The 25,848-nt window shown below is 43.5% G+C and overlaps 1 protein-coding gene across 3 annotated transcripts; it reads left to right on the top strand.

Moving 5' to 3' along the window:
* Positions 1 to 2,789: 2,789 nt before the first annotated feature.
* Cnr1 (cannabinoid receptor 1) lies at positions 2,790 to 25,311 on the top strand. Of its 3 annotated transcripts, none has more exons than XM_075971245.1 (2): positions 2,790 to 2,896; positions 20,709 to 25,311. In XM_075971245.1, exon 2 carries the CDS (start codon positions 20,771 to 20,773, stop codon positions 22,190 to 22,192), a length of 1,422 nt encoding a protein of 473 aa, XP_075827360.1. In that variant the 5' UTR covers positions 2,790 to 2,896; positions 20,709 to 20,770; the 3' UTR covers positions 22,193 to 25,311. The 3 variants fall into 3 exon arrangements, with proteins under 3 accessions (XP_075827360.1, XP_075827359.1, XP_075827361.1); XM_075971244.1 differs by lacking the exon at positions 2,790 to 2,896 and adding an exon at positions 3,525 to 3,916; XM_075971246.1 differs by lacking the exon at positions 2,790 to 2,896 and adding an exon at positions 4,922 to 5,404.
* The last annotated feature ends 537 nt before the right edge of the window (positions 25,312 to 25,848 follow it).

The raw sequence follows: 25,848 nt of genomic DNA, 5'->3' as shown, positions 1-25,848 counted from the left end.
TGGTGTTTTTGCTTTGTTTCCAAATAAGGGAACCACTGCCTATCACTCTGGGAGTGGGAGGGTCTGATGAGCCAGGACAAGGTAAATAGGAAGCCTTGTTGTGCAGCCTCTTTGGGATTAACGGCCATCTCACAGAGAAGCCATTGCTTCTTTAATGCTCTGTCTCTCGTGTAACTAGGAACATATCGACTGTCTAAGATTTATATCTTTCTTTGAAGTTGAAAGATGCCACTTTAACTGTGTTCTTATCTTCTACATCCCACTGAATGAATAACCCAAATTACATAGAACAGCAGCAAATTGGCTCATCATAGCCCTGTTACAATTTCAAAAGAATGAGGATCTGAAGAGGCAGAAAGCCTGAAGGAACTAGGGAGGCCTGGCTAAGGAGCTGCCAGGTCTGTCCTCAGAAGGATGTGGATTCTGATTTACCCTTGGTCTATAGTGATCACGAATCATTCACATTCTCTGTCGTGTTTGCACGTGTCCTCAGCATAGATGCCTGACAGCTTGCCTGTGCCAGCCCTGCTGTCTCCTCTGGGAGGACAGGATGCACTGAGCCACATGTGGGATGTAAATCATCCCCTCCCAAATAAAGCCATCTTTGCAAAGTGAAGGCCAAGGTGTCAGAGGATGCCTGGCCTTCTCACTGCCAGCTGCCCACCTCTCTTCTAGCTCCCCACCTCATGAGGAAAGTTACAGCAGCTCGTTGCTTGACTGGTGAGCTTGGGACAGACAGAACTTAAACAACATACATGCATACCAACAAGAAGGGCACTTTCCAAACGACATAATTCTCCTTTGTGGTGATAAAACACCAGGGCACAAGTCCAAGTTTGACTCCGTTATTGAGCGTTATCTTTGAACCGTAAATAAAGTCGGCAGCGATTTTCCAGCTGCCAGACTCCAGGTCCCCGTTCTGAACAACAAAATAACTAGCGGAAGAGTAATAGCTGCAAGAATCTCTCCCTGATTAGATTAATACTGATAGTGTGAGTCTGTGGATCGCTTCAGCTAGTCAATTAACAAGCTAACTCTTAGCCATCCGAATCATAGATTCTTATTTATTTATTTATTTATGCTCATGTTTCGTAGGATTCAGTGAAAAAGTACACCACTAATCAGAGAGCTTTGGGATGATTCTGAGGCATGGATAAGCATCAGCGTCCTCGTTTGGAATTAGAATGCTCTGTCTTAGGAGGAAACAAAGCTCCTCTTGACAGAAGACTCCATAGAGTACCTTCCTCCCACAGGTTGTGACTTCTTCCTCCCGATTTGATACTGACCAGCAAGGAGGTGACTCAATATTGGGAAGAAAGTCTTCTATATCCTGCAAGGGTATGCCTCTGTTGGGTACCTGGATGACGCCGAACAACGGTGCTGAGCCACCCAAGTGCATAAATAGCACCGACACCCACAAGAAAGCATGCTTTCTGAAACCATCGAGGAGCCCAGCTCCCCAACTTGACCACACTGAGAGCAAGAACTGCTTGATCCCCGTTTTAAATTATCGGCCTCCATTTGAACCAGTGTTGGCAGGTAGTGGTGAGACACCCAGAGGCAGGGAGGTGCAAAGAAAGCGCCCCCCCCCCCCCTTTTTTGGAAATGTTTGCTTCTGCTAGAGATCTGAGGTGGGGGCAAAATAAAAACATTCACAACGTCTGAAAGAAAAGGGCAGAAGCTTCCTTCTCGAAATCTTCAGGAGCGATCCTTATGCCCTAGATGGATTGATTGGAGGAAGCAAAGCAAAGCCTGTACCTGGCCATAGGTTTGGACTCAGCAGATATCCCACACCCACCCACCATCTCTCGCTATCATTTCTCCCCCTATGGACCGGTCCATCAGATCTTTGTTTATATTTACCTACAACCTGATTGCTTCAGCTGTGGGCTGGATCTCGAAAGGCCATCTCCTGACATGGAAGCGGAAACTACTCTCTCTAGTGGAAAGTGGTCTCAAGGATATTCAGACAGCTGAAGCTCTGCAAGAAGCCTTTCTTCAGCTAGCCCTGTAGGTAGGGAGATTTCAGACTTTCCTTCTCAGAGCCAGACTCTCCTCCCCGGGTTCTGCAGCTTCCTCTCCCTCAATGTTCCTTCTTCCTGAGGCTCGCCCTCTGGCATCCCTGTCACCAAATTCAAAATAGGGGCCCAGACACACGTTATGACTGCTTTGGGCACTGAGCAGGGATAGGACGTGAGGGAAAATTGGTTTTATTTATTTATTTTTTTAAAAAACAAACCGTCTTGTAGGATGCTGTTTGGGCTAGATGTCCTCGAATCTGAACAAGGCGTCTTAAAATGAATGCCAAGCAGCTACTTCGCCTGCCTGGAACTGAACGTTGTTCCCACAGCGGGGACCAGAATGTGGCTCCATCAGGTGGAAACCTTAAGGGGTCGAGTGGACCCAAATCTCAGGAGAGAAAGAGGTCTAAAACGCAATTCAGCCGTAGCCACAACCGGCTGGGCCCCGGGGACCCGGCGGAGAATGGCCCTCTCGGCTGAAGCGCGGGCTACGCTCCTGTATAGGGTTGCAATTCGCCGTGATAAATGTAAAGACCAATTAAGGTTTGATCCGTGCACACAGGAGGCAGACGGCAGCGGATAGTGGAACCAATTAACGAGCATGTCCCCTAATTCCTGCGGCGGCGGCCGGGCGCACCGCTAGTCCCCAGGCGCCCGCCCCAGTAGAGCCCCCGCCCGCCGCGGCGGCGTCTCCCCGCGAGCAGGAGGTGCGGGGAGAGCCAGGGCTGGGGAGGGGGCGCCGGCCGCCCACGGAGCCGAGCGTGTGCGGCCCCCGCCGGAGGCTGGGCGCGCCCGAGTGGTCGCGCGGGTTAGCGCGGGAGGCGCCCGGGCGACGTCGTGCGCCCCGAGGGCGGAGGACTGGTGGCGGCGGCCAGGTAGCTCAGAGAGCGGGGGCGGCGCGCAGGGGAGGGTCGGGCGGAGACCGCACCCGGACGGCATGCCTGCTGCCTTGGCTCCGGGTCCCGGCCGCCCGGTGCGTGACCTCCCGCGAGGTGCTGGCACTGAGCAGCGCGCGTGATTAACGGCCCCGAGGTCGCGGGCAGTGAGGCACGCGTCCCCTTTGGCCCCTTCAGGGTGGGAGGGCGCCAGGGAGCAGAACAGGGTCAGGCCGCGGGGGTCCCCGGGGCGCGGCGGTGGCGGAGAATGAGGATGACACAGTGGGCACCACGCGCCAAGGGCCGGCCCTCTCTGGCCCCCGGGCCAGCGCCGCGGCGGGGACCGCGCAGCAAAGTTTGGAGCCGCGGGCGCCGCGCGCCGGTCCCTCCCCGCGCAGATCCCTTGGCGGAGTCTCTGCTGCCGCCGCTGCCAGGGCAGGACAAAGGCTCATTAACACGTGATGGGACCACGCTTCATAAATGGGACTGGAGCGAGAGCGAGCCAGAGACAGCGCGCAAGCAGAGGGAGAGGCAGGGACCGTGAGCAGGGCGCAGCGACGGGCGCTTGGGCTGGCCCAGGCGGGCGGCCCCACGCCGGCCAGCGCGGTCAACGGGGCGCCGGGGAGAGCCAGGGAACGAACCGGGCCTGCCAGAGCCCAGGGGCGACAGTCCTGGGGGCTGTGGCGCACGGGTGCTGGAAGCCGGGGACGCGGGGCGCGCAGACCGACTGACTTACTGACCGATCGCCGCAGGCACGCCCCGCTCCACCCCGCCCCACCGCGCCCCGCGCCGCCTCCCCAGCTCGCTCTCTGCCTCTACCTTCTCCACTTCTTTTCCACCTCCTCCTCCTTCGGGCTCCCCTGGCGCCAGAGCCTTCCCCTGGCTCAGGCGGGAGCCTGGACTGTCTGCAGAGCTCTCGTAGAGTCTGGGGGCAGATTTCCTTGTAGCGGAGAGCCAGCCCCTTGGCTGGGCGACAGGTGCCGAGGGAGCTTCTGGCCCGTGGACCAGGGGATGCGAAGGGTAAGACCTGGCACAGTGGCGTTTGGGAATAGCTTTTCCGCCTCCCGCCCCCCTCGGTACTGGCCAGTGGTCCCCAGGTGTCCTACGTGGAGTTCTTGTTCCAGGAGAGTAAATCGTGCGTCGGTGGTGTTTACTTAGCTGTATAGTCCCAGCTTGTTAACTGTGGTCTGAGCTACTCCTGGAGGCTTCTACCATTTACAAAATACGGAACGTGCATCTAGCTCTGTAGACACTGATGTCTGTAGAAAATGTGTAATTGTGAATGTTTGAAAAAACAGGCGCTTGAGTTGATGCTTGATGTCTTTTAACCATATCAGAAACTAAGTCTTCCAGAGAAATACATGTCTCTGCACCAAAATCTGGGAAACAACTCAACCAAGATATTAAATGGCATGTAAAGAAATCTATGTCAAATAATGAACTTCCGATAGAGAACGATAGCTACAGTAGCCATTTCTCTTTAAGGAAAAACTAATACGCATAGTAATTGAACGTTATAATACCATGCAACTAAGAGCTGTCACCAGATGAACAAAGTTGATGCTTCATTTAGGATATTTCTTGGTAAGGCTTACAAGTCATAAAAGGGAGCATCTCCTGAATGCAAATGTTTGTGGGATAGATGTCAAAAACTGGTCATTTCAAAGTTTAAAGCAACATGCATGTTTTTAATTGTAGTACATGGTTCATCTCTCAAAGGCTTTAAAGAGATGAGAAAAATTTAGCAACCTGTTTATGAAGCATTCTGTTTCCCATCTTTTTAATTTTCTTCCAGATAGGAGCTGTTAGCTATTCCTGCCTTTGTTTACCTCTTGGTTTATTAAGCCTCCTTGGGCATTTAATCCAGATTAGAGCAGATTTACTGGTTTTAAAGATGTTGAAAGATACCTCTCTGGGTCCCCTAACTTCTCCTTTTTATTACCAAGTTAATTCCTTTGAACAATGGGGGCAATGCACACGCTTAGAGGAAACTCAGTGGGCACTGATTATCTGTGGGGTCACTCCTAAGTCCCGTTTGGCAGAAAATTGAGAAAATAGGAGCAGCCAGCCTTTGAGGTTCCCGCAGGACTGTCTGGCTTAAAGTGTTGCTTTTCAACCCCAGCTTTTGGCAATTTGAAAGGGAGATAGATCTACTGATTGATTTTTCTCTGCCTTCCATTTCCCTCCATACCCCTCCCTTCTCTAACTCAGTTATGAGCAATTTTATCAAAATGAAAGGCCGTGAATAGTTTCTTAACTGGGAGAATAATTTTCTGATTGCATCCACCCAGGAACAGAATCCGTGCACCTCCAGAATGCTAAGCAGCACTACTGCAGGCGGTTGTTTGTAGGCACGCTAGTACTTCCTGTAGCAAGGAAGGAGGCTTGATGTTGATGTGGTTTTTAAAAACTAGTGATCTGAGGTCGTTAGGAGAACTTACTGTGAACAATCTTTTTTATTGCTTCAAAAGATGTCTCCCATTCCACGCAAGGAACACTCTGGCTGAGGTATGTATGTATCAGATGTCTAATGGGGTGGGGGGATTGCATTGTGTTCCTGATCCTACATGAGGGTGTGATAATACCACATGGTGGGAATGCTCACTTCTGACCTTTCCAAATCACTGTGCTTGTAATGCTCCTTGTTAAGAAGACAAACCTCATATTTCTGCCCCCCAGTTTTAATGACATCAGTGACTGTGTATCGAAAGGGATGTTGTTACTAGAACCTTGATTAAGCCATAGGTGATGTTACTTAATTGTGTGTGTGTGTGTGTGTGTGTGTGTGTGCGTGTGTGCAAAGTTTGTAATTCTGGTGAAATGAGACCTCACCGTGGAGCAGGGCTCGGCTTTGTTTGCTGTCTAGTGTTTTTTTTTTTTTTTTTCTGTTACCCATCTCCCAGCGGACTGTGTTCCTTTCTGCCTTGCCTGGGAGACTGCTCTTGTCTAATAAACCTAGCTGCAGGATCAGTGTGTTCTTTCTGGCATTTCAAAATGTTAAAATAGTGAAATTGTTAAATGTTACCCAGATGAAACTGCTGGGGATGAAATTCTCCAAAAGAACCACGGTATTGGTGATATGCTTGTGTATTACAGGCAATTCTGCAGGAAAACTCCATGAACCGTTTTTTTCTATTTTCCCAAGAAGGAAGCAGCCCCCATTGATTGTGTTGATAAGTCTTTAGTATGCTGTGTCAGCTTATTAATTATGAAGGCAAAGCCTGTGGAACTCTTCAAACACCATCCATGACATTCTTCTTCGCCTTGACTCAGAATTAGCATTAACCACTAGGGTATTTAGACAGGCTCCTTGGTTTTCTCGTGTACTGGTCTTAGAAACTAGAGTTGAATTTCTGTATTAGAAGCAAGTATTATGAAATAGAGCTTATACTAGCAGTTTAGAGTTCATGACACTTACCAAATGCTTCTTTCCAGAAAACAGTTGGCCTAACAAGTAATTTCTTGTAACTAGCTAGTCAGGAATTTGTAAGGAAAAAAACAGTGGCAAATTGAATTTTAGATATACCCAATGACACAGAATTTGTAAAGTGCAATTGGTGATAGCTTCTTGAATTTGGTTAGTGAGATGGAGTCTCTCCTTTAGGATGTTGCCTGTTCGTCTTGGAGGTAATTACGTTAGTTTAGTTGCATAAGGAACACAGTTCAGAGCTCCGGTCCCCAGTGTTTAAAGGATGTTGTGTCTTCCCAGGTAAAGCCCTGTCTATCTTATTTTGGTAGTTATTTCTAACTGAGTTGATAGAGTGAAACCAGCTCTGGGGTTTAAATTATTTATAATTTTTTTTTTGCTGTAAACCTGGACTGGACAGTTTTTGAAAAGCTGCCAGGGCCGCATCAGGACTGCACACCTGTATTTGCAGAGGCATGCAGCTCTGCTTGTTTTTCTCCTACTGCCTGTAGATGATGAAGAGATCAAGAGGGAATAAAAACATCATTTATGTATTTGAAGTTCCTGTTTTGTGCCATCTTCCCAAATCTTTCCCAATCTTGTGTGTGTGTGTGTGTGTGTGTGTATATATATATATATATATATATATATATATATATATGTATATGTATATATCTATATATATAAATGCTAACTTCACGTTATAGCTGCACAGATTCTCCTTTGTGTGGGTTGAGACTTCAACACTTCACTGCTGAATTGCTAATTCCTTAATAACTATTTAATTCACTTTGCTGTATGTTCTTAGGTTAGATTAGACTCATCTTAAAAAGTTCATTTCAGATTCTAAAATATTTCCTGGACTAGAAGAAGTGATAAATGTCACCCAGAACATCAATGCTCTCAAACTCTATACCGCATAATTTAAAAATATGAATGTGTAGACACACTTCTGTGCATAGGCATGAGCATACTTTTTATGTCTATTCCAGGTATAAATAAAAGTTGAGGTACATTGCCTTTTTATGTATTTGAGAATGCCACTCTGGTTTTAAATGAATACTGCAGTTGTGGGAAGATGGCCAAGTTCTAAGCAACTGTACAGATGGACCCAGAAGACTCCAAGCAAAAGGAAGATCTCACCTTGAATCAAAACCAGGCTGTTTTGCTCTCCAGGGTGGATGGAGATCTGCTCCAGTCCCGTGTGTTCTAAGAATCTTGGGAACGCACCGGGATGAGCATCAGCACATTTGATTACAGTTTCATCGTAAACACCAATGGGTTGAAGGCAGCTTTTTGCCAGCCTTGATAATGAGCAGTTTTGAATATACTAATTGGCAAAAAAAATCACAAAATTTATGTTAAAATAACCCCATTTGCTTCATATGTCAAGCATTATTATGTTATTACAAGGACGTTAAAATCATAGGAAATATGTGAGAGCAGAAGAGAATGGTTAATTTTAGTAGAGTCCATCACCTCTTAACGTTATTCAATTGCCTAATGTGATATGAATGTTTTCCTTGGGCTTGCTACACGGATAATAGGTGTATTTATGAGAGATGGGTAATAATAGGTCAAAGCCATTTCTTAAGTGAATCAATGTGATTACCTGTAATTTGGAGCAGAAAATATCTACTAAAAGCTTTCTTGGGTTATGTTTCTTCACGGAACAGGGCATCATGGCAGAATGGAATGCATTCCTCTACAGAAATTTTTCGAGGAAAGCTGGCTGCGTGTATAAAAGAAACGTTCTTGATGCCACCGTCACCGATGCTGTCCCTGTTTGCGTGCCTCTCCACGTAGACTTGAACAATATTGGGACAGACTTTGCTTGGAAAGTTTCATTCGGACTGGCTGTGCTCATAACACTGACTGAAAAATTCTTGAGGACTATAGTAGTAGTTGAGTGTGTGTGTGAGAGAGAGAGAGATTTCTTTCTTAAATTACTTTTTTTCCCCCCAAACATGAGCAAAGGGGCCTGACATTTGTCCTGGCAGTGGCATGAATTCTGTTCTGGTCTCAGCTGGAGAGATTTCAACACTCTCACTTCAAGAATACTTTTGAAGTCTTGCTTTCTTTGTCTTGTTGTTTATTTCAGAATGAATGCATAGGACCTCTTTAGAGAACTCTTGCTTTCTAGACAAGTGTTTGTTCTTGTCTCATTGGGCTACTTGCATTGCATTTTATACTTTTGAGTGTGTTTCATAAAACAGATTTTCCAATTTTTGGAGAGGTTGACAGAGAGTTTTTAATCCCCACTTTTCTAACTCAAATGAAACTTTTTTCCTTAACAGTACAACTTTATTATTTAATGTTATGTTTCTACTCTTGTTTGCATTCTTAGCTGTTTCTAGTTATGAAAGCTGAATAGATCTTAATACCTTTGACGGATTCCTTACTACTTTTATCAACTATGAGTAGCATTTAATCAACATTTTTTAGCTTTGAGAAAGAAGGTGCAGTTTAACTTTTTATATTTGATAATGTAATATCTATTTTTTTTCCTACTAACAAATTCCATGCTATGGCTTTTTAAAGAAAAGCAGAGGCATCTCTGAGAGCTGCGCCAGGCAATCTGTTGCGGTGGTTTAATATACTGGCAAATGCTCTCACAAACTGTATATGTATATTTAAATGTAATTAAAATACAACGTAATTAGGAGATCTAGTTTTTCAAAGTTTATGCTTCAATGGAAGGTCCCATTCTACTCTTTCCCATTTCCTTTTCTGTTATCTTGAGTCATGCTTTTAAACAATAAGGTTATAGCCACCATGACACTTGACAGTCGAGTTATAAGGAGCAGGGCATCCGAACTGCTGATAAATCCTAGGATGCATAAAAGAAAATCAAATTAAAAATAAATCCTTGCCCTTTTGGATTCGTACTTAGTTATTTTACAATACTAATTTCTTTCTTTTCTTTTTTCTTTTTTTTTTTTTTTGGTTTTTCGAGACAGGGTTTCTCTGTGGTTTTGGAGCCTGTCCTGGAACTAGCTCTTGTAGACCAGGCTGGTCTCGAACTCACAGAGATCCGCCTGCCTCTGCCTCCCGAGTGCTGGGATTAAAGGCGTGGTATAGCAAGTAAATCAATATTCTAAAAATTGAGATAATATGGCTTTGCCATTCATATTTGCTTTCCATTCAGTTTCCTTTAAAATCAAATTTATCTATTCTTGTAAGAGGCACTCAGTTGAGTGGGACTGTTTTGGCTGGTTAAAATTCCAACTGATTTCAATGGGCCACTAGCTGGAATTTGTGTTTCTTTACCCTCTGCACACGCGATGAGCAAGTGCACTTGAAGAGGTACAAAGCAAAGCTGGGTAGTTTAACACATAACTGAAATGAAAAAAAAATGCCAAAGAATTCTGTACTTCTGCTTCTGAGGGAGTTGGGCTTTGGAAATATTCAACTACATCTAGAAGTAACATTTAACTTCTCATAAAGCTAAGAGGGAAAGATGATAAAGTATCCTGGGATTCATTTTCATTGTAATAATTGGGAAACGATTGCTCAGAGTTATACATCTGAATATTTTTGGATATATTTCTACATGTTTATAGTTCCTAGGTATTTAAAAAAAAGATACCAGCTGTAGACTATATTGCTATCAGATGCAAGCAGCAAGTCCATAGAGAGTCCCTGCCTTGGCAAAGTCTCTATGCTCATATCTTGTGATACATTACTTTATGACTTGGGAGTAAAGAACAAACACAAATGCTTCCAAGTTAGGAAAATAAGCTGAGGTGTTAATTTCTATGACTTTTAAAAAAATCCCTTTATGCTCAGCAATGAACGGTTTCTTCTCAGGGTTGTTTAAAGAAGTGCATAGCTGTCCTATATAAAGCTGATGATAAGGTTTGTGAATAGATTTAGGAGTGTTAATCTACTGGATCAGTATGTGTTACATCTTGAAGTCACTTTCCTTTAGTGGATAAAATATATACCAGGAGGTTTCCAGAAAAAAGTCTAGAGGAGTCCCGCACTGTAGTCAAAACCCCTGAGAAAGCCCCCAAGACTACTCCCACTTGCAGGCTGGGCTGCTGTTCCTGTATTCTAGATGGACAAGAATGCCCTGGCCTTTGTGCTTTGCTGGGGGAAGCTATCTTACCTTGAGCAAGTTCTCCTCTCCCCCTGTTTTGTGATCTCAAAACCTGCACTTGTAAATATCCTACCTTCTCACTTAAACGCCAGTCTTCTTAATGATACCTCTCTCCTGCTCCGTGTTCTTCATGGGTTTCATCACTTTAACCAGTGGCTCTCAAATTCTAGAAATATTTCCTAGAAGTCTTGTTCACAGCACAACCCAACTCTACCATTTCCAACGGCATAGATCCATCTTGGGAATCTGCATTTCTCCTTAGTCCCCAGAGGTGGCGGCTGTGGCTGCGGTTGTGGCTGCTGCTGCAGCTGCTGCTGCGGCTGCTGCTGTGGCTGCAGCCTGGAAGAACACCCACTGACCTACCTGCGTGTTGTGCTGTACTTAGAGACCACTAGGCGACTTCTCAGACTGCTGTTGGTGTGTGCAGTTGGATGAGTTTCCTGATTCTTTGCACCTGTCTTACTAACAACCTAGTTCTTTATCTTCATGTCCTTCTTCACAAACACTTCCAGGTTCAACTTCACCCAGAACCTTGTAATTGTGCCACACAAACCCCAGAATGAGTTTGACCTTGAATGTGGACAAAGGCATGAAGATTCTGCACTTCCATCCAGTTTGCATGCTTCTAAGTCACAAGTGCATCGTGTATTTTGCTTTGCCACTGAAGTCCAGTACTTTCCCATCCATGTGGAAGCAATTATTTGCATCTTCAAAATGTCTTTGGTTTGTATCTTGTGTTGTTAGTACACACTGAATATTTTCTGAATGTTTAAAGCCCCTAATCCTTAAGTTTGTAGTTTTAAAAATAATATGTAAAGGAAATTCTGGACTCAAATAACAATGCAATTCATTTAAAATCATTCCAGTGAGAGAATAATAGGAAGGAAATTGAATTATGTAGAAATTCTCCTTGTTCTCAATGAATATGACTATTTGAACTAATATTTGCTTCTCTTGTGAAATATTTCATATTAGTCATATTAATAAAAGAAAATAGTTTCCATTCATTTCCATCTCAGAATTAGCTATGATCTGTGTTGATGATTTCACGTTTGCAAGCTAGAAAGCTAAATACTTCATAAAATAGAAATGAGTTTGTTATTAGAATTGTTGCTGAACTCCTGAGACTTCCCATCTTACTTTCAGTATCACTTGGCATAAGCATATTAGTTTTCAGTAGAACTTTACTAATTCTTAATTACTTTCTTGAGTCAAAATTCCAAATATTCACAATTAATTTTTATTAATATATTGAATTTTCTCAATGTCCTACCTCAGAAAAGTAATTAAGAATTTGGTTTTTGTAGGCAGTAGTAATAACAAATTTTAACCTCCGTGACATATTTCCTTTTTTATATTTTAAGTAATTCAGCAGTAAAGTCATGAAATATTGTAGCAGGAGAAGTTACTCAACCAAAGCAGGAGATGGGTCCAGCGAACAGAACGACAATTTGATTCCCAAGGGCCTTTAAAAGCCATTCTATCTAGTGGCTGAGTTTCCACCTAACTTCTTTTGACAGACCATTCAAGAAAGATCAGTGCTTAGCATTAACTTGGGAAAGGAAAATATGCATTATCAGACCACTTTCATATGTCTTTAAAGGTGTATTGGAAACATATTTAGGATCCATTCAAGGCTGTACATATTACAAGGATCCTCTGTCCCATGCTAAATTGTTATAGTTCATCTTAACTCAGAGTGAAGAAGAATCAGAGTAAAGAGTGGGCCCTCAATCATTGCCCATGACTTCTGCATTGGTCTGATTCTGAGAGAAGAATCACCAGGGTTGATCATTATTATTGGTACATTTAGTGTCATTTTGTCATTTTACACCTCTTCAGATCGACATTTGCATGGGACCAACTCCTAATGGCCAGCTTTCTTTATGCCGAGGGTAATTATTTGCCCTTGAAAGCCATTCTGTTAAGTTACATTTGCAGGGCGTCTAGTGCATAGTAGCATCCCTGCACTAACCTGCTCCGTACCAGGTACCGAAACAGGCAGCTGTCCTGCAGGGAGAGACTGCTACTGGGTGGCTCAGCATTGCCAACAGTTTCTTCTGGAAGAATTCTCAAGGCACAGACAATACTTGTTATAACTCATACCCCAGTATTTTAACCCTTTTTGGGGCAGACATATGCATAGGCTTTATTCGATGGGTGGGCTGGGTTAGAGTATTATATCCTTTGATTTACTTACTCAACCCAAAGCTATTACACAAGTGTGAAACATTGAATAGTAACATATTGCAGAAAATGTTTATGGCTTTGAGTTTAATGTCTGTGCTAGGCACAGAGTATATGCCCAATAGAATTAGGCTGAATGAGGCATGGGAAGGTGTATAGCATCCATCAGCCACATTCTGCAGTCACACAACTGATTCTGACACATGCTAAGAGTCTAACGGTCATTGGTTTTGCTGAAACATAAAATTTATATAACTTGTCTATGTTGATTCAGCTCAAAACTTGGGAATCGGCCTTAGGGATTTACTCTGTGTTTAAGAAAACTCCATTGTATTCCCCTACGCAGGGAGTGGTGGTTTCAAGCTCTTGTTTACTAACAGCCATCAGGTCTTGTTCTAAAGTGAGAAAGTGTGAGAAAGGTGCCAGACAGGAAGGTGGCCTCTTCAGATCTCCCTTGTGGTGAAGAAAGGTGCCGTTACCATCAACAACCCTTGCAAATTGACTAATGAGGCAAATCAGCACACACACGCAAATCCTATCATACCAAATTAAAAACAATAGTGACAAAGACAGCTTAGATTTTATTTATTGACTGACAGTCATTTCGACCCAGGTGCTGATCCAGAATCAGAAATTATAGCATGTAGAAATTGTAGCTGTTTGTCATGCTTGTCTCTGAAGAGCAGGGGTCAAGGATGCTTTGTAGGTAGTTGGAGTGGGACACACTATCTACTGTCAATGGATTGTCTGTCCCTTCAGATTTTAATTGTTCACTGAGTAACAATCATATACTGCTTAGGATGTCTCTTGCCCAAACCAACTCTTCTCTGTCTCTAAACTATGAAAGGGTGGCTTCTGTGTTTCCTGCACCACAGAGTGAGAAGCAGGAAGTCTCAGTTATGCAGATGTGGGTGGAAGGTCCACATTACCTTCCCCAAGACGTTTGCTGTTGGAGGCTTTAGGCAAAGCTTTTGCCTTTCTGAGCCTTTTTGCCTCATGCAGAATGGGAATTGTAATTTATTTGTCTCACATAAATACTAAAGGAAAATAATGTGTTATTCAGATGATTCTGAGGCAAGAATACAGGGAAAATTCAGATTTTCTTTAATATGCATTTATTCATCCAAATCTAAGATGTGAAGCCAAAGAACATATTTGGCTTTTCTTTAGACTTAATTTATATGCTCATGGATTCAAAGTGAAAACACCCCTTCATCTGCAGATGAAAGGAAGAAAAACTGAAAGCTATACGACACAGTTGACATCATGCCGAGTGTTTTAAACCATTGCTGTGGAGACCTTGGTAATGAACTGTAAAGATAAGAGCCCATTAACTGGGTCCTACATATTTTATGGCCTAGAATTATATATTGCTTTCTACTTTTATGAACAGGATAAAGACAACTCCATGGAGCTTTTGTTGAATCCGAAACTGCATATTCTTTTTCAGGAGAAGGCTGCTTCCACAGCCACACTCTTTCCAGACTGTGGAAAATATATCTGCTTCACAGAAATGGTCAAAGCACTTAGTAGGAGCAAACATCTAAGCCACCAAGTAGAATTAAGTGGCAACTGGGTATTACCGCCAAGTCCACAAGTCATTTCTGCATGTTACTAGTTCACCTTTGTGGAGGACTTTTCTTGTATCAGTGACACCTCACTGTGCGTAAGCCCATGTTATTTCAAGGCATCGTTTTTCTTGAGTCCTGCAATTAAATTTTAACAAGCCTTTAAGTGTTTAATAATAGGGCATGTTTCACATTAGATTTGCAAGAAAATATAGCCTTGGATGTATCTTAATGTCTCCAGCTCGTACTAATTGACATATTTTTAAAGGAAAAAAAAAACCCTAATATCTTTGTTAGTAAAGAATAGACCAGGGAAAATGGTGTGCTTAATAAGTTCCGTTTTTCTTTTACAAAATATATAACGAGTTGAAGCTTTGAGAGCTAGCCAAGCATTACCAGCACAATGGATTTTATATATTTTATATATACATATATATATATAATTTCACTTATATATTTATATATAATTTCATATATATGAAAATGAACTGGCATTAATACAAGTAAGAAATATTATCTATTTTTGGCTGGATTATCAGCATGATTAAGTCAATTCTTTATATACTTAACTGTAGAAGATGAGGGAGAGGACGACCACACAGTGGGTAATAGGTAAGCACAGGAAAGACCCGTTGCCTGCTCAACTGGCAGCGAAACCTCATCCATCAGGTTATACTACTGTTCTGGCTATGGACAGCACCTAGGACTTAGATGTAATACAGTTATAGTAGTCAACTAAAAGTTCTCCCTGCTAACATCAGAGGAATGGAATATCAAGGTACTTTTCTTGAGCAAATCAGTAAAAAACAGATTTATTCCCAGAAGTGAGTGGAAAAATAACAAATCTTTCCCCTGTGAACACTCCATAAGACACTTTCATTAGGCTGGTCAAGCTGAACCGCAGAAAAAGACGCAGGGAAGGAGCAGGGCTAGGCAATGATTTTGGACTCCCATGCTTGGTGTAGACCCTGTCAGTTCAGACATTAAGAGCTTGCCGCTGTCTCATTTAAGCATTTATGTTAGTATTAGGGAATTTTAGTAGTGTGCCAGTATAATCAATAGCCATGTCCAGACCAGGCTTTCTGGGGCTTTCTATACTCGTGAACATATATCCTGCATTGAACAAATACCAGTCTATTACTTTTTATTGCAGAGATACCAGTTAGGTCACAATTACAAGAATTTTAACTCAGATACAGCAGCAGTAGACACTTAAATTATTGAAATACCTCTCTTAAAACAAATAAATAGGAGCTGGAGAGGTGGCTCAGTGGTTAAGAGCAATTGCTGAACTTGCAAGAGGCCCTGAATTCAATTCCCAGCACCCACATGACTCACTACTGCCTGTAACCCCAGTTCCAGTAGATCCAAAGCCCTTTTCAAACTCCCATGAATAACCATCATGCACTTGGTATACATACATACATACAGCCAGAAACATTCATATGCTTAAACCAAAAAACCATTTTTTTCCTCATACTTTCTCCAAAGGAACTGGTGTTAAATAACATAAACAGAAACTCGAGGTCTTGCTTTCAAGCTTATTCCACACTCCATCTAATCAGAAGCATGGCCAGCTTCTGTTGTTAGTAACAGGTCCCTACTGTGGCAGCTTGGGTTGGAGTCATGACTCACCTGTTTCAGCCACCTGAGTGCCAGGATTGCAAGCAAAAACCCCCACAGCCAGCTTCACACATGGGAGGTTTATACATTCAGTAGTTATAGAAATAAGGATATGAACCCTGGATAAATATTTTTAAAAGACTCTATGCCATGACCATCCTCATAAAATTCTTTTACCGCTACCACTGCGTGTTGATAATGCGGTTTTTTTTTTTTCTGGGGGAGGAGGGAGAAGAGGCGCAGGTGTATGCTCAAAGAGACGGGACAAGAACAGATGGGACTAACCTAAGAACTGAAGGAGGTTTTCCTAAAATAATAGATTCAGCACACTTAAAAATTTTTATTACTGTTACTATAAAGGCATGATTTCTATATTAAGTTGTTAGGAAACCTTAACTGTCACTCCAGTTCCTTCACTATCACTGTAATAAGCCCCAACTGCTTCTTTAATAGGCACATATACACATCTTGTTAGAATTTCCAATTATGATTTTCCCATTAGCAAACAAAAACAAAATTAACGGCAGCTTCACCCCCCAAAGTCTAAACTATATTACTAATGAACCCTCAAAGAAAACTCTCAGTGCAAAAATAATAAGGTGGAAATTACTGCAATAATCCAAGTGCAGAAATGAAGAAAAGACTTCTAAAGGTGCAAAAAAGGGCAGAAAAAAAGAAAAAAAAACAACAACCAGTGTTTCTCATCAATAGTCTGCAATAGCCAATACACAGTGGTGTTTTGCGTTCTAAAATTTACAAAGTTCATTTATTTTAAACTCTTCTCTGACGTATATTAGACAGGCATGACAGCTTGTAACCACCAGTATCTGGCCTAGATATAACACACCATTGCCAGAATGAAGGTGTTTGGCTGCGTTGCCATAGGCATCATGGTCATACGCGGCGATCATAAATACAGTAAATCCCAGGGCATTTTTCTAGCTCACATCCCTTGTCCATCCCTGAGAAGTCTTGATTCTCTCCAGTGCTGGCTACAGTTTCAATCCTTGGTGTCGTGCCAGTGGGCAGATTTATCTGGTGGATCTGGGGCAGGAAATGGTGATTTATTAGGAGCTGTCATTAATCACCATTGCAATGCCTTCGTTGACAGTTTAAACAGATAAGATTTGAATATAAGATGCAAAATAGCTTTAATTTAGTTCCTGTTAAACCTTAAAACATACATAATGTTATGGTGGAGATTCTGGAGTCCTTGGAACAAGGGTTCCCATTTGTGTTCTGGACAATTGACTAAGTATCTAGCTGCCTCCTTGCCTGGCGAGTCAGGTAAGAACCGTGCCTGGAAGCCCCTGCACTCGTTTACTGACAGAATGTAGGTAAAGCCCCTCAGTGCCTCAATGCAGTTGGCATGCCATCAGAGCTCCTCCTCAACGTCTTGGCATCTTCTCTCTGCCTCGTGCTTAGGTTCTGATACAACTGAATAAGCAGCCTGTAAGTGAATTAAGATAATGCATTTTCTTGAAATATAATTAGAATATAATGTAGTAATTAGTATATATTATATATTCTTGAAATGCAGTTAGTATGTAGTATATGGTGCTGGGCCATCGGTGGCACTGGCTGGTGAGGACAGTAATGTTTATTGAAGACTTATTTTAGTGCCAGGCCTAAGTAGGATTTATCTGGAGTCAGTTTTCCGAACAGATCCGTGATTTAGGCTTCATTATCGTCCTTGTTATCCTTAGCTTGTAGATGAAATACTAAGGCCTAGAACCACTGCTTGAGAGTGGGTGACTTAATGGCCCCCCTGACTGGCAATTCCTATAGCAGTGTTCTCTGCATAGACTAGGGCTTTGCTGGTTGGAATCAGTAGGGAAACTGAGGGGCAATCGATCCCTGTCTTGGCTTAGATAGTGTGCCATGATGGTTAAAAGCAGAAACTCTAGACTCACAGCATCCAGTGTGCCTCTTCTGGTTACTTTCAGCACTTGAACTGAGCTTCACACCTAGGTTCAGCCCCAGCTCTACCACCTACTAGATGCGTTAATGGTATATTATTTACCTTCTCTGTGCCTTTCATGCAAAAATTGCCTCATAAGCCTTTGTAGAAGTAAAATGAGTTGATACATGTAAAAGCCTCCTGCCCATAATAAGCTTTTTCTGTGTGCTTAGAAATGGGGGGGATTAGGGACACTTAAGAGGTACACCTGATTGTAGAGGCCAAGAAGGAGGTGGTATCAAATGAGTCCAAGGTAAGAGTTAAGATGACTAGAAAGATTGCTCACAATAGCCTAAACAATGTGGTAAAGAAAGTGGTGGTTGGCATTAATTCATTGCGACATTATCTGCAGTAACAAAAGACGGTAAAACCTCCAAGCCTCCTGTCACTAGGGGGCTGGTCACATTCATCTATCAGACCTTTCTGGTGTGCACTTATAAACGGGAAGCTATACAGTGCATGCAAACGTTTTCTGAAAAAGTAAAGAGGTGGTAAATGCGCGCTTGCACACACACACATACACACATGCACACACGCAATTAGAACACTGATAACCCCCACCAAAACAGAACTCTATTTTGAGCACATGTAGATTGGCTTATTAGGTGAGAAATCTTGATTCCGGTGACATGCATGTGCCTTTCCTGTTTCAGTGGAGAGATTCCTTTACTTATTTTAGGCAGAAAAGAGCTGCTCTGACTCTATTTGAAGAAAATAAAATCAGTCAGACAACTCAATTTTCAGCTGCTCTCTGCTGTGCATTGAGTTACGAGTTAAATACTAAGACAGATAAGTTGCCCAGTGTGGTCCTCATTGAGCCTTCTCTGGAGCTTAAGAACAAGAAGCAGACTAGGTAAATGCTGTTGATGGAACCGTCTCAGGATTCTGGAAGCCCCAAACATGGGCTTCATCTGAGTATGGGAATCAGTGAGCTAAGGGAATTAGAAACAGCAAATTGGTCAGGGTAAGGGGTCTCCCACAAGCGGAGGTAAAGAGTGTTCCGGCAGAGAATTTGGGACAGTGAAAAAACCACAGCAGGGAGCAAGTGTTGTGTGACCAAACTCTGTGTGGTACAGCCCAAATGGGGAGACCAAGCTGAGGAGAGGCAGGGTGAAAGGACGAGGGTTGGATAGCAGAAGGTTTTGTGCTGAGCTTGACCCAGGAAGCATGCCGATGGATGGTGGACGGAGGTGGAATGTTCTCAGGGAGTCCAGAAGCTCGTCTGGGTTGTGTGAGCCTGGAAGGGGAGCTTGGGTTGAGGCTGTGTTTGGTCTTTGGGGCAGAGTGTTTGAAATGAGAGTCATAGAACCTTCATCTGTTTCTGAAGATACCTCCAGCAGCTGTGTAGCATTATCAGGGCTGGGATTAGGAAAGCTACACCGGGGGGGGGGGGGGGGGAGCGGGGGGGGGGCGGAGGCTTGTGATCTGACCCTGGTAAGCAGTGGTAAGGCTTGGATTTGGAGGCAGCCGAGTGTGGAACGAGGGCCACATCCGCCACTTCATGCCTACCCCAGGTTGCTTTTGAAAAATCGTGAAACCCAGAATATTAATTTAAAAAGTCCTCATCTTGGCATCCCGTCCCCTCCCACACTCATCCTAGATGCTCGGCATATGCATATGACTTCCTTGGGGAAGTCCCTTTTGCTGTGCTGAGCTAATGCTCCAGAGCTCTGCCATCTGCAGGGCAGCCACCCTTGCCAGTAGGTGCTGAGGTAGGTGGCCATCTGCCCTGCTAGATGTCAGGGTCCCCGTGGGCTTGATCTGTAAGTGTCTGGCACAGTGCATGGTGTGCCATGGTGCGCTATCATTTATGGAATGGATTGTGCATTAATGACTTAGCTATTGTGACAAATAGGCTCTCTGTATTTTAACACAAAGACAGGTTTTAAATTTTGTTTCAGGAGATAATAAGCTTTCTCATATGTGTTATACGTGAAATGACAAAGGACAATTGATAAGTAAAATGTTGAAATTTGTGGTTATTTAATTGTCATGTGTATCATCCCATATTTGTAGCAATTTTTATAAACTAAAGAGATAAATAGCCATCTTTTAAATATTTATAAATAGCGAGATCAGTTCTCTTGCTATTTATGTTGAAAATAACATCAAATTGCTTAACGTAGAGGTGAAAGGCACATTGTATTAGTCATCCCCATTTCCAGCACAGTCTTCTAGGAAACCACCGGGCACCACCATGCCTCTCTCCTGTCCTTCGTGTCAGCACGCCGATGGGTGCTTTCCTGAAGTGCCATTCATCACCACCACCTTCCTCGTGTTAACCCTGGGATTCCATAAGCCTTGATGCAAACCTTCGTGACATTTAACTGATTGGCATAGACATCTTTATAAGTTCATATCAGCCATGCTTTGATCCCAGTCTCCCTTGCTCTGGGTGAGGAATCATGCCTGCAGGAGAGCATCTTTCCACTGTGGTCTGGAGCTCTCTCTGGCTGGCATAAACATCCTCCTTTACAGTTAAACTACACACCTCAGCCCTTGATTCTATGCTGTCGTGTTCTTTGCTTGTCTTGCCTGTTTAGTCTCACCTGTCCTTCAGGGTACATCACGGGGCAGGGATTTTGTGCTGTGAGCTTGCTGCCTCCAGCCGCTTCCGCACAGATGGCTGTATACTTGATAGTAGAAGCCTCCTGGCCAACGCTTCCCATGACATGCACAGTGAAGGTTCTTCCATTGATCTTGGTTTATTTGACTGTGCAGGTTCATGCAGCACCAACTGACTTTGCTAAGAAATGAGAACAATCACGGGTCTGATGTGTGGCTCTCCATATCCTTGTAGTTTTTGTTTTGCTTTTGTGGGGCAGGGAGTTCTTCTCTGAGCTGACTCATTGTGTTGACTGAACCTCTGTGTTTAGAGGTGATGGTGGTTTATGGTGCCCAGTGCTTCTGTTTCTTACCTTCCTGCTTTTCTGACCACTCAGCTTCTCTGTTTTCCCTCTTACTAGGGTTCCTTCCTGGCACCCCTTTCTCCATCACTGTGAGTCTGGCCTGATCGAAGTCCGAGGTTATGAAGTCCATTCTGGATGGCCTTGCAGACACCACCTTCCGCACCATCACCACAGACCTCCTCTACGTGGGCTCCAATGACATTCAGTACGAAGACATCAAAGGAGACATGGCTTCCAAACTAGGATACTTCCCGCAGAAATTCCCTCTGACTTCCTTCCGGGGTAGTCCCTTCCAAGAAAAGATGACTGCAGGAGACAACTCCCAGTTGGTCCCGGTGGTAGACGCCACCAACATTACAGAGTTCTACAACAAGTCTCTCTCTTCGTACAAGGAGAATGAGGAAAACATCCAGTGTGGAGAGAACTTTATGGACATGGAGTGCTTTATGATCCTGAACCCTAGCCAGCAGCTGGCCATTGCTGTGCTGTCCCTCACACTGGGCACCTTCACTGTTCTGGAGAACCTGCTGGTGCTGTGTGTCATCCTGCATTCCCGCAGTCTCCGATGCAGGCCTTCCTACCACTTCATTGGCAGTCTGGCTGTGGCTGACCTCCTGGGCAGCGTCATTTTTGTCTACAGCTTTGTTGACTTCCATGTGTTCCACCGTAAAGACAGCCCCAATGTGTTTCTGTTCAAACTGGGTGGGGTCACGGCCTCCTTCACAGCCTCTGTGGGCAGCCTCTTCCTCACAGCCATCGACAGGTACATATCCATTCACAGGCCTCTGGCCTATAAGAGGATCGTGACTAGGCCCAAGGCCGTAGTGGCCTTCTGCCTGATGTGGACTATTGCGATAGTAATTGCCGTGTTGCCTCTCCTTGGCTGGAACTGCAAGAAGCTGCAATCTGTCTGCTCGGACATCTTCCCACTCATTGATGAAACCTACCTGATGTTCTGGATTGGAGTCACCAGCGTGCTGTTGCTGTTCATTGTGTATGCATACATGTACATTCTCTGGAAGGCTCACAGCCATGCCGTCCGCATGATCCAACGTGGAACCCAGAAGAGCATCATCATCCACACGTCAGAAGATGGCAAGGTGCAGGTGACCCGGCCCGACCAAGCCCGCATGGACATTAGGCTGGCCAAAACGCTGGTCCTGATTCTGGTGGTGTTGATCATCTGCTGGGGCCCCCTGCTTGCGATCATGGTGTATGATGTCTTTGGGAAGATGAATAAGCTCATCAAGACAGTGTTTGCCTTCTGTAGCATGCTCTGCCTGCTGAACTCCACCGTGAACCCCATCATCTATGCTCTGAGGAGCAAGGACCTGAGACACGCTTTCCGCAGCATGTTCCCTTCGTGTGAAGGCACCGCACAGCCTCTAGATAACAGCATGGGGGACTCGGACTGCCTGCACAAGCACGCCAATAACACAGCCAGCATGCACAGGGCCGCGGAAAGCTGCATCAAGAGCACGGTTAAGATCGCCAAGGTGACCATGTCTGTGTCCACAGACACGTCTGCCGAGGCTCTGTGAGCCTGCTGCTTTCATGGCTGCACAGAAAAGGAAATTCTTTTTCTCATTAGCTTAAAATTTAGAAGTCTGTGGTCTATCTTTTTTTAAAGTTTACCATGTTTAGTAAATAGTGACTCTCACTGTGCTTTTTTTCAGTTTGCTGACATTTTAGTAGTTTAGGTACTTAAACCCCATTCTCTAGGGGTTTACAATGAAGAAAGCCTGTTGCTTCAGTTGCTTAACAGTCCTTCCAAGTCTCTGAAATAGAAGGGAAACCTTAGACTACAAAATCTGAAGTCTAAGTATCTGTAAAGAAACACCACAAAATGAGTAATGCCTTTGTAACCCCAACTTTCATGATAATGTGGTATGTGTCTGTCCCTAGTACTAAAAAGTGCATTTTTACAATAGGTACAGTGCTACAATAGAGATACTTTGTAAACTGTTTTATGTCCTGTGAGTTGCGTATCAGTGTTTACTGTGTCACTTTGTCTAGCTTAGCAAAACCAGAAGGTAGACCTTCATAAGAACAATGTCGTACTCGATGGGCATGTAGCAGCGTGACCCCTGTTTAGATGGTATGGTTGTCCACGATACACTTTTAGGAACCTTAGTATTTATTCCAGTATTCATATCTAAAGAAAACACAGAAATAACCATAAAGGTTTTTTTTTTTTTTTGGTTAAAACAACAAGAAGAATTTGAAGACTATCCAAAGTATTGAGCAGAATTCCTGGAGACATAAACCGTGTTAGGCCTGAATTGCCATGAGGACATTTCCTATCTTCTGGAACACAGCTCTTGAGCTGGGTAATGGATTATAATCAAAATGGAGAAGCAAAAGCATATTGACTTTTTAAGGCTGACATCGCTGGCATCCTTGAGTTGTTAGCTTTCACCGGACCTCTTCAGCCAGCATGTGTCAGCGCTGATGTACACTGTTACTACTGTGCGGTTGCTGTCTGCACCAAGTCTATTGCACAGTGACCTTCCAGATTTAAGTAGATTTCAGGCCTGGGTGGCCAAAACACAATCTTCTTCTTTTTCTTCTTTTTAATTCAGAAGAAGTATTGTCTGATTCAGTGGAATTGTACCATGTGAGTGTGATTGTAAATGTGTGTGTGTGCGTGTGTGTGTTCTATCTTGTAACTATTACAGCAATGTCATAACACAAGAAAACCGACCAAGTGTGAACTGTACCACTTGCTACACTCTTGCACACGAATCCAGGTCCTAAAACCAAGTTCTTCATGAAACCGTGGCTGTACAAATCCTAACTAAAGCCTTCCAGGAAAATCTTCCCACCTAAGTGACTGGGTTTAGTGTTCTAATGACCTGTAGGCGTTCCGTAAGGCCAGCCTTCAGCAAAGAGTAATCTGTAAGAGGTGCAAAAACATAGAGGATTCTTGCAAGGACATGCGAGTGTGGGGGATGGTGAGCACCTAGTAGGGGCCAAGTTCATGGAAGTGAAAATCAATAAAAGGAAGGTGGTTCTAAGACTTTACAAAACTCCTAAGAGGAACAAGCATCAGTGGAGCGTGCGGGCAGTGAGTTCCCAGGCTCAGCAGAACCGCACACAGCGTGCCCGTTACCCGGTCCAGGCCATTTGATTTCAGAGGGTGAGAAGGTTGGTGGTCTGGCAAAAGGGTAGCAAAAACCTGGCGACAGCCCCGTGCCTGGCTTTGTTTAGGTCAGCCTTTTGCGTAAGGAATAGTCAGTGCTTCCACTTGCCGAAAAGCATAGAGATGAGGGTGGCTAGCTTCTGATTGGCTCCTCTGCCGAGGTGCTCAGAATTGGGCCCTTTTCCAGTAAGGAGAGTTATTGCTTTGAAAAAGCCACTTGGTCCTGATAAGTTCTACTTAGAGTCTCTCCTCCTTGTACAGATTCTCACCAGTCCTGAAAGATGCCATAGCATGAAGCAGAGAGCTAGCATTTTCCTGTGATTTCTAGTGTTTGGGGTTCCCAGCCTCAAGGGGCAGTACCCCTTCTTGTAATCGATAGTAAGACAGATGTGACCTGAGGACCCGGCTGGGATGTATTTGCCTTCTGAGCCTCTTGATTTCCTTCTGTGCGCACAGATGAGGATTCAGGAGGATTAGTAACTCCATAGAGAAGAGTATTGACAGACTATCACCAGGGGCTAGGAATTGCCAGACTTGTCCTACATCAACCTGAATATCAATCTTCATGTCTCTAGCTACCAGGCATTACCGCCTCTTCTCATAGATACAAAGACCTGGTAGAAATTCTGAGTATAGGTATTAAAAAAAAATTCCAAGATTCACTTTAAAAACTGTGTTTGTGCAAATGCCATTTTTAGTGGTAGATTTTATAGTGTATTGAACTTTTAAGACCTAACTCGTATATAATAAGCTAAGGGACAATGGGGCTGATAGCACTAAACTTGGTGCTTATTGATACTCTAAGAAATATCTGTGAACTATCATCATGTGCGCATTAAACTACCTTCATTTAAAAAAATACTTCAAATTAGTTGGATCCACTTTGGTGTTTCCTCTATCATTTCCTAACTCTAGCGACCAAAACATTCTCCCTAGTGGATACAGTCATTAGAATTACATTCATTAGAATCATTCATTTACCAGCCCCTTAATTAGATTCATTAATTTCAATTGAATCGCTTATATGCTCTGGCATCAGGGTTATCTGCTTTCCTCTGACATTCATCCTGATCATGCGTTCTGCCTTTCCTCTCACTTTCAAAGGGAGTCAACTCCCTAACTGATGGACTTTTCCAGAATAAAGACTGAGTCCTGAACTAATAGCATCATTTAAACAAGAAAAGCTATCGCCAAGGACCCCTGTTTCCACTATGTATTAAACCTGTGTAAAAGAAGCATGAATCTGGGCAGCTTGGACATTTGCCTGTGACAGGTGACTCCCAAGCTCCCTGATACTGTCTGTCAGGCTTAGCTGGTATCAAATGTCAAAAAAAAACTTTTGTTGCCTAATCCCACTCTGCAGGAAATAGGCTTAACTACCAGATGAGGACTAGGTCTCTGGTTACTGTTCCGTTCATTAATTTCCGCCATTCCATATCCATAACCAAGATCACTAACGTCACGCGAAAAAAATTAGATTTCTCATCCTCTTAACTGTATATTTGTATGATATTTTAAGATCTCCTAAGTGGCCATTCACAGTCGCTTGGCGCTGGCCTTCTGATAAAACGTTAATGCACCTGTTGTAATATACAAAAAGAAAAAAAAACCATTCTATCTACTGATTTGGACTGAATGTATGTACATAGGTTTTACAAAGCAGTCAGGTGTTGAAGCCGTGGTTTTCAGATGACAGAGTTTCTTTCCATTGCTGTGGTATCTTGAAAAAGCTTTCTTTGTGGAAACTTACTAAACTCTAGGTCCTGGGGATCAGAGTCCCCAAGGGAGAAAATCTTTTCTTGTAAAAATAGGAAACGAGATACAGATTATCTTGATTCTCATTTCCAGTGTTTCAAGTGGAAAACGTATCTCCCTATTGTCTCTGTAAATGGTACATCCTTTTCCTCTTAAAGTGCATTGTACTGTTAGATGTTTGTTAAGCTGGTAGCATCCTTGAAACTGCTATGATGTCTTTGTCAGTAATCTGTATAATATTTTGTATACAAGTACTGGTAAGATTGTTATTAAATGTAGCTTCAGTCATTAAATTACTAT

Source organism: Microtus pennsylvanicus, chromosome 5 (assembly GCF_037038515.1).
Source record: "Microtus pennsylvanicus isolate mMicPen1 chromosome 5, mMicPen1.hap1, whole genome shotgun sequence".
NCBI lineage: Eukaryota > Metazoa > Chordata > Mammalia > Rodentia > Cricetidae > Microtus > Microtus pennsylvanicus.
Note: the sequence above shows the minus strand (reverse complement) of the source record. Positions and strands in the feature narration are given on the sequence as shown.

Coding starts and splice junctions, on each gene's coding strand:
- Cnr1 (XM_075971245.1), top strand. CDS start 20,771: ATGAAGTCCATTCTGGATGGCCTTGCAGACACCACCTTCCGCACCATC.